A 9369-nucleotide genomic window follows, 5' to 3' on the forward strand; every position below is an offset into this window, starting at 1 on the left:
AACTGAACCGAACCGAGATGATCAGTTATCGTGATTTTTGCTTGATTACCGTCGGTTTTTTAACCCTAATACAACGAGCATATGTTTCATAGTAATATCCTACAAACCTACTTGCGTTACCTTTTGAAAAAATTAGTTAGCGGCTGAGTTTCTGCTATCTTTTTTTCCAGAACAGGATCTCCCCTAGAATTTCATTACTTGCTAGGTAGCGAAATTACAGCAAACTTGTTCAGTCCAGTTTTTAAGCCAAACAAAAATAAAGGAGTTCAACTACTAACATAACTAAAAGAAAGCAGGAAATAAAAGATAGTTTTTAAACCGCAGCACCCAGGGTTGCCCGCCTACACCAGGCTAATTAATGCAACTCCATAGCTTTACAAAAGATAGAATACTATCTGCGATGGTAAAAAGCCCGCTATCAAGTGCTCCCCCAAGAGCAACAGTTCCTGCGCTCATTTGCCTTACCATTTTCATATGCTTCCTTAGCCTCCACAACCAAGTGCCCCAACAGTATTTTTTCCTTAGTCCTAACTTCATGGGCAGAGACCATTTCTTTGTAGATCCTCACGCTCAGGACCTTACCAATCTTACATGTATATTTATGTGCATCATCCACCAACTTTGACAGCTCATCTTTTGACAACATCTGAAAGACACACGATTCGGTCCATTACATGAGTCACAAATCTCCATGAAATGCACTCCCTGAGAACACATTTACAAAAAAGTATGATTTACCTCATGATAATCACCAACTTCAGGGCAAAATATCACCTTAAAAGCAGTTGCAAGTTTCAGTAAGCTCCAATCCTCACAGTCAATGCCAGACACACCCTTAATGTGGTCACCAAAACAGCGCAAGCATGCAGAATGTTTCTTCTCAGTAGAATCACAATCAAACAACGCGCATGCCGTCACAATAATCCGCTCATTGACCTGGACACAAAGAAAGAGGCAAAGGCAAAATTTACTCTAAAAAATTGAATCCAAATCATTGGTCCCTGAAAAAGAAGGATTCTAAGTATGTACACAAAAGCTATCATAAAGTGTAACACTAAATGACAGGAAGCTATAAAGCAGAAAGCATGGCAACTAGTGAACTCACCATCTCTGGTTTGACATCATCAAAGCCATAACGACTCAGGACCTTTTTCAGTCCTTCACTCATCGGGAGGCAGTCCTCCTTAGTCAGCTCTGATTTTTCTTTAGGCACTAAACGGCGCATGAGATTCTTCAGGCCCCACATTACCTCCATTACAGCTTCATCACACAGGCATGGTATTTTCTGAAAGAAATCACAGCAAAAATGACGCTCAAAGTTGTTCACAAATATAAACAAATAAGGAGCTTATACTCACCAAGCTTGTTTCAATGATTCTTTTATATTCAGGCTTTCCAACAGCCAATTTCTGCCCAGGGCATCGCCACTTCAAGATCATCTCAGTAAGCTTTTTGTTAACACCAGTAATAAGGTTAATGGCGCTGGACTTGTCATCAAAAGTTTTAAATTCTTTCAGCAAGAGGATCTGATAAAGAAATAAACAAGGATGAGCACGTTCTGGGGCAAAATGAAACAATTAATCAAATATCATGAGGTGTCTCTCAATCAGGAGAGGGGCCCAATTCAGTAGGTGTATCTCAATTGTAACGATATACCCCTAGTTCAAGTCCTAGTTTATCACCTTGCAGAATAAGTCCATGTGCTAAGGTAATCCGATGCATTTTGCAAACAGACCAGTGTAGAAAGTAGCACCAAGTCAAGGCTCAAATCATTCCAAGCTGCAGTTACAAGTTAGAAACTAATGTATGTAGCAATACACCTGTCAGTTGAAGCCTGAGCCGAATTCTCCTTGCAACCAAGGGAACCTTTCAGAAAAAGTAGTTTTGAGCATGCATGCATTCGCGTAAAAGCATTATGCTACATGCTTTACAAAAAGATTTATGGGGAAAAATACGTTTTGAGCCTCTTAAAGAACTAATGAACAATGAGTTTGTGTTTATATTCCTCCGTCAATGCAATAACAAAAATTGGACTGCACTAACATATGCACATGCATCTATTAAGCCTTTGGCAAACACACACTTTTATAGTAAGGAACACCACAGACAACGTGTGAACGCCGTAAACAATGGTTTCCCAATAAATAAAGATGACAATAATAAATGATACAAGATCGTCACTTGGATTTACTTGACGACAAGCAACGTAAGAAAATAACAATCCGAAGAGAAGGAATTAACAATCCGAAAAGAAGGGGGCACTAACTTTTCTCGCCTTATAATCCTCGGAGAAGTGTGCCCAGATACTCTGGAGGGCAAGGATAAAAAAGAAAAATTAGGTCACTGACGAGCAACACAACAGTAACAAAGGAAGAAAAAAGTACCTCTATGGCATCTAGTACGTAGAGAAGGATCCCAGGAAAAGAGAAAATTGCGAAGCCAGAGGGCGTCTCAAACAGCAGCAAGATCCTACCAAGAGGCCCCAATTCGGCAGCTGTGAACACAGAAGTCAAGCAAAACTGTAGCAAGCAGGATTACCAAGAACAAACGTAGGTTGACCAATGGCCCATTCAGATATCAAGCGTGAAGCCAGCCCTGGATCTGACGCTGAAGGCCCTCGGCTCCGCCTGATCCGCCGCCCCAGTAAAACAACCCGTTACCTGCACCATCGTAACCGCACTCGCGCCGATCCGCGGATCGCCAGCGCGGACACCGCCCACCGCCGTCCCTCTAAGCCTGCCTCCAACCCAATCCCGGAACCCTAACCCGCCGATGGAGGGGAAGGAGCAGTGTGTCCGGATCTGTGGCATCATATAAAAATTGGGTTCGTGAACGCGGAAATCGCCTCGCCACATCTCTCGGTTTTCCCCACGGCATGTATGTGCAACAACAAGTTTAAGGCTCCGCTTAAGGGTTTCCTTTGTCATCCTCAGTAGCTACTAAAGTTTACCCTGCCGACGTGGGTGAGATCGATAGAGGAGGATCACGGAGGGGAAGTGGCTCACCTATAGATTGGATGCTACGAGCCGGATGATTTGCAGGAGGAGGATGGGGAGCAAGAGAAATCTCGCGTCCTCGCCCATAGGCAGAGGAGGAGGAAGCGGTTCCTCTGACGTTGGGCGATTCACGTCAGAGGGACGTCCAGCACACCAGCGCCGTCCGACGCCGATCGAACGGCTTCGAATCCTCCTGCGCGCTCGCTGTGGCCCAGCAGTGCTCTGCGCCATGCGGCCCAGTCCGGTGGAGGGAAAAAAATTGGCCGCTTCCGTCGCAAGTGCTCCTGTGCTATCGCGGCGTGCACGGACGGCAGCACCCGCTACCCACATTCTCTGGATTGAGGTATTCTGGTGAACAAAATCTTCTCTACCTCTCTTCCCTCATTTCCCTAATCAGTGGCTCTTTGAAACCACTACCGAAAACGAGGCATATGTCAAGTGCCTACGTGTATGCCGAGTGTATTATATCGGGCACTCAGCAAACAGTCACATACGCCGAGTTCCCAACTAAAGCACTCGGCAAACAATTAGGCACTCGGTAAATTCATCAAAAAACACTTGGCAAACAATAGCACTCGGCAAAAAGAGAAAAAAACACTCGGCAAATTCGGGCACTTGGCAAACAACGCGCCACGTGTCCCTCCGTTCGGCGGCTGACGGCGAGTCGCCCCTTTGCCGAGTGTCGTCTAACGGACACTCGGCAAACATTATGTTTGCCGAGTCACCGATATTAGGCACTCGGCAAACTATTTTTTTCTGTATTTTCTTTTTGGTTTTCTTTTGTTCTCTTTTCTTTCTCGTAATAACAACCGACCAAGGGCCGCCACACATCGATTCCGGTACTACTGCAGTATGGTTTAAGGATTATATTGTTATGAACTTGGAGTTAGAATTCAGTCGTGCTTCAAGATTGAGATGCAGCAGATGTGGACTCCTGGGAGCGGCCCTTGGAATCAGTTGTGGTCTAAACATGTGTCAAAGATGCTACCGTGTGATAAGCTGAGCTCACAAACAAAGGAGAATGACAATTCTTCTTACTTGCCTTAAAAAAGGAATTTCTCTGCTATATACTATCATTCTAGCTGTCATCCAGACAAAGAAAGAATTTTCAATGTTTGCCAAGTGGAAGAAGCAAAAGCAGATCAGCTTGACACACCAAGATGCCCTTCTGATCTATGGGTTTTGCTTGGTTCATCGTTAAGTGCATCAGAGAAGGTAGCTGGTAGCATAGTGAGAAGTGGTGGAATAAAAAAGCAACAAAAAAACATGAGACTTGCCATGGTGTCATGATATGATACGTAGAGGCTGTGGTAAAAATTTGAGAAGGTTTCGCAAAAGCTGTCACGTACGATGCTTAGAAACCGAAGCATCTCCGAAAAAGAATCGTGTTTTCGAGAGGGAACAGATCAGGTTTGAAGCTAAAGTGATGGTTGAATCATCGTTTGACCTTGAAACTTTTTCTACACTCAACATACAATATAGAATATTTCATGTTAAACTTTGGTATTTTTCTGCGTCCGTTTGCTATTTTTAATTCATTAAGTGTATTTCTTGGCTTTTAATGGATATAAGTAAAATTTGATCTGCAAGTACATGAAATAATGAACAAAAATGGATAGAAAAATCATATTCATGTTGTTGAGTCTATTTTTAGGCCTTACCCAAGAAATGAAAAGAAATTTGAAACATCTGGGCGGCAACACTCGACCACCAACATGTAGCTTATTGGTTTTCTAATTCTAAAAAAAACAAACGAAGTCTGAAAAATATGAGACTTGCCGTAGTGTCATGATATGATACGTAGAGGTTGTGATAAAAATTTGAGAAGGTTTCGCAAAAGTTATCACGTACGATGCTTAGAAACTGAAGCATCTCCGAGGAAGAATCGTGGTTTCGAGAGGGAACGGATCAAGTTTGAAGCCGAAGTGACGGTTGAATCGTCGTTTGACCTTGCAACATTTTCTTTTTGTTTGGACTATATTTTGCTATCTTGTCACGACAATTTGTGATGTTTGTGTCACTTGCGATGTTTATGCGACGGTTTATGTGATGTTTGTGGCATATGTGATGTTTATGTGAATGTGGTAATCTGTGAGATATATATAAATTGTTTTGAATTGTAGCGACAGTTTTGAATCTGGTATGGATCAATTGTCGATCTGGTAAATAACAATTTGCCGAGTGTTACACTCGGCAAACAAGGATATGCCGAGTGTTACACTCGGCAAACGTGACACGTGTCGCAAGGCTGTTTAATCTGGTATTTTGGATGCCAGTTTGCCGAGTGTATACACTTGGCAAAGAGTGCTATCTCGGCGCTATTCTGTGCTCACTTTGCCGAGTACCCTCCAATACACTCGGCAAACGTGACGTGATTTGCCGAGTGTATTCCACGGACACTCGGCAAAGTCGCGAGCGCCACGTGTCCTCGGGTTTGCCGAGTGTATACATTAGACACTCGGCAAAGAGGCCGTTAAGGCCTTGGCACCGTTAGGTCGCTTTTTTTGGCCGAGTGTCGTATTTGGCTCTCGGAAAATATGTTTGCCGAGTGCTCGATATAAAACACTCGGCAAACAGCTGTTTGCCGGCACTGTGTATACCGACAGTGTTATGCCGAGTGTTTTTAGCGCTTTGCCGTGTGCCCAGGGCACACGGGAAAGTATCAAAATCCGGTAGTGAACTGATCAAACTCCCCCCGTCTCCCCTCATCAGGTTGCTTGAAATTGATCAAGCTTCTCTCTTATCCCATGGAAGAAGCAACTGATTGAAGATGTAGGTCTGCCATCAACACGAATTCTGCACTTCTAAGATGGAAGGAGATAGATGTGTAATATAACTGCATGCTTGTTCTTTCTGAATATGTGCCTTGTTCAGTGATCCATTTCTTTTGATGCAACTCTAGTTTGGTGCAAAGATCAATGTCTATGTTTAGTCACAATTGTTCTCTATGAATATGTATGGTAATATGTAATTGGTGATCGTAGCATGTGTATTCAATTTTTCGGTCAGCATATGTATACAATAATCTTATACTCGGTGGCATTCTTTTTTATAGAGAGAGCATGGTGCCTAGTTTGGTACCTCACGTTGGAGAGAGCAAGAGAAATCTCGCGTCCTCGCCCCATAAGGCAGAGGAGGATGGGGAAGAGGAGCAAGGCCGCGTCGCCGAAGGAGGATCGGGGACTGCGGGGGCTTGCGGCGGCGTAGGGATTTTACGGAATCGAGTAGGTTTCTGGGGACTGCCTATGTAGACCGCCCTACACCGAGCTTGGGTATAGTGCGGCCCACAGCCCACAAATGCAGAGATAGCGGAAACTTTCTTTAATAATCGATTTTTTATTAATAAAATAAAAATAGACGCTTCCTGCATAAATTTACAAAAGTAGTCTTCTATTCGCTCTGCAACAGGGCGATTGGCCCTTATCACCCGGCATATGGGCGATTGGATGGCTATAGCCTGTTGGATGGGTGATAAAGGTTTGAACGGGATGGAGATAGAGGAATTTGAGGGAGGTGTGGCAGATGTATTCGACATTAGCTTGCTCTAGTACCATGTAAAGTTTTGCCGTAAGGATCCTCTCTGATTTCTTCACGTTTATAAAGGAATTAGAGATATACATAGTTGGAATCCTCATCTAATACATCAACCGATTATTGCCGGACAAGCTACATGATTCAAACTCCTTTTGCAATACGTGCGCTATTTTCTATCTGCAAGCTGATGCTTGATCAATCTGCAAGCGGGTGCTATTCAAAACTGATCAAACCAATTACAGATAGGAGGCCGGTTACAGATAGATCATGCTTATAATTCAAACTCAAACTATCTTAACAACTTGCTGTATATAAGTACATATATCATCAATAAATATTAATACACATTTTCGTAGAAGAGAAGCAAAAATTGTGTTCATAATTCCCTGAAAGGTTGCAGGAGTATTGGTGAGCCCAAAGGGCATGACCCTGAATTCCCAATGACCATTATGTGTTCTTAAAGCAGTCGTGTGTTCATCTATATCCAACAGTCTAATTTGATGGTAGCCTGATCTCATATCCAAGTTGGTGAACCAGATAACTCGCTTCAGTTCGTCTAATAATTCATCATGTTTCCTTGTCGGCGGCGAAGTGGATGCTGGAGAAGAGGCTGAACCCACCTATGTCGATGATGACTACGAACCTGCGATTGGCTGCGCAGGTTAATTCTGAGTTGGTCGTACGTTTGAGATCGGTAGGGAGATATATAGACTGAGGCATGGTCAAATAGCTCGAGTAAGAGTTGTATTCGGAATTCTGAGCCCGAGTTGAGATCGCGAGTTTGCAGAAACTCGAGTCGGCCCTGGAAAGAGCAACTTGAAACATGTGTGTGATTTCAATTAGTATTTGTCGACGATTGGTAAATCGCTGATTTAAAAAACTTGTTAAAGAATAGAGGATGTTTTGAGTAGACAAATCACAAAGGAAATACAGAGGGGTTTTTAAACAGGTTCAAGCCTCCCGACGTCTTTCTTAGTTTCTGTTGGCTTGTATGGGCTTGTGAAACTCGTATAACCTGAGGTGACTTGTTCTGGCTTATATTTTGTAAGGCTCCGTAGTTCCATATATATATAGAGTTATCATACGTTCTCTGAACTTTTTCTTCTTATTCTTGAAGATAGAACTTCCCGGTTACTTAGACATCTTAGGTATCTACAAGTAGTTTTCTTTCTTCTAAAGATCCTCTTTCCAAAGATAAAGATATGTCTCGAGAATTACAGGAAATCCTAGGAGTACCTGAATATGATAACTATCCATTATTCATCATCAATACTGCACTTTTTTTCTTTCCGAACTGGTACTAGAAACCCGTTTTTACAGATTGTTAACCTATTAGCTCAGATAAGGTCGTGTGGGCAACGGTGAGAGTACCATGCGTGAATTCATAACGGGCATAGCCCTGGTATTGTTGGTGAATACACCCATCTAACCGTGAGAATCATGAAGGAACAACAACAATCAAAGTATCAGAAGACAAAATTTCAAAATAATTTGCATGTTGATTCGATTTGTCGGCACAATCTTTGAACAAATAGGGCTTGAAACGTGCGTAACCGGCGCCCAAACTTCAGATGGAGAATAACCAATCAACGATTCAACGTTAATAACAAACCAATCAACATTAATATACTTTTGGTGCAAATATACCCCTAACCATATAACAGATTTTCGTTTACAGTGCGTAATAAACTTTCTAAAAGAGGACTGTTGACGCATAGGAGAAAAAAAAACTATATCATCCTCCAGCAACATCAGTCAGAATCCTGTGGAACTCGTCGACGCGGCCCTCCGTCGTAGAGCTGGCTGCTCCTCCTTAGCTACTCGCCGAGCGCGAGCGCCTGTGGGCGCCGACACCTTCATCGGCCACCGGCGGCGGCCTACGTATCCAAGAGTAACTCGTCGTGTCCGTTGTTGGCACGCGTGGGAAAGAAGAATCCGGCGGCGGCGGCGGTGGCATCTTGCTTGTTGCTGCGGTCGTTGCCGTTGCTGGCGCTGGCTTCGGCTTCTTGGCCTTCTTGTCTTCCTCGTCAGTGGCGAAGCAGAAGCAGGAGAAGACGCTGAATCCACCCATGTCGATGACTACGCACGAACCTGCGATTGGCTGTGCGAGATAGATTGCGAGTTGATGAGTTCTGATTAGGTATTTAGGTGGTACGTACGAGATCGACAAGCAAGCCGTGCAGTCAAATATAAAGGCAGGGGCGCGGCCAGGCAACTAGAGTACCAGACGTTTTCGGACTTCGACTCCGACGTGGCTCGTCTCGTAGGTGCGCATGCTGTGACACGAGTTGGACTTGGACAGAGGAACCCGAAACCGAGTGTGCTTCGAATCGGTATAGTAGCCGATAATGTTGGTACACTTGGACTAACAATATTTACGCGCGCGCATATCTTTCCGTCCCCGCGATCGGACACGTTTCCGTGAAGGGGGCCAATTGATGTACGCACAGCGTCTCGCTCGTGAAGCCCTGCCCAGGAAGGAGAGTCGTTCTTCCTCTCCCAAAAAATAGACCGCGAGCCATGAGTTCGCCGGCGCCGGTGGCCGGCGCGGATTGGAAAGCCTCCCGAAATCGATTTGAATGTTTCTAGAAATCCATTTAAAGGTTCCCCCAAATCCATTTGGAAGCAAAAAAAAAAAAAAAGTTTGAGACAAATTTTTTTTCCTAATCAACTCTAAAGTTGTTTCTTGAATTTACTGAAAGCATTTGGGGCCGTTTTGTGTTTTTCGTATTTTTTAGATCGGAGTTGAGCTTGACGAGACCATGTCCATCATGGATATGACCATGACTGCATCAACTCCAAGATCGCCGTATTCTACTTCGATTCAGTCACTTTCTTC

General features: G+C 43.8%; 1 protein-coding gene across 1 annotated transcript; it reads right to left on the minus strand.

Moving 5' to 3' along the window:
- Positions 1-298: 298 nt before the first annotated feature.
- On the minus strand, positions 299-8601 carry LOC133903204 (uncharacterized). Its single transcript, XM_062344523.1, has 8 exons — positions 8369-8601; positions 3006-3109; positions 2385-2494; positions 2267-2308; positions 1359-1526; positions 1106-1285; positions 739-936; positions 299-646 (listed from the first exon to the last, which is right to left on the minus strand). The coding sequence occupies exons 1-8, from the start codon at positions 8599-8601 to the stop codon at positions 419-421; spliced, it is 1263 nt and encodes a 420-aa protein (XP_062200507.1). The 3' UTR covers positions 299-418.
- Between the last annotated feature and the right edge of the window lie 768 nt (positions 8602-9369).

Source organism: Phragmites australis, chromosome 21, assembly GCF_958298935.1.
Source record: "Phragmites australis chromosome 21, lpPhrAust1.1, whole genome shotgun sequence".
Classification (NCBI taxonomy): domain Eukaryota; kingdom Viridiplantae; phylum Streptophyta; class Magnoliopsida; order Poales; family Poaceae; genus Phragmites; species Phragmites australis.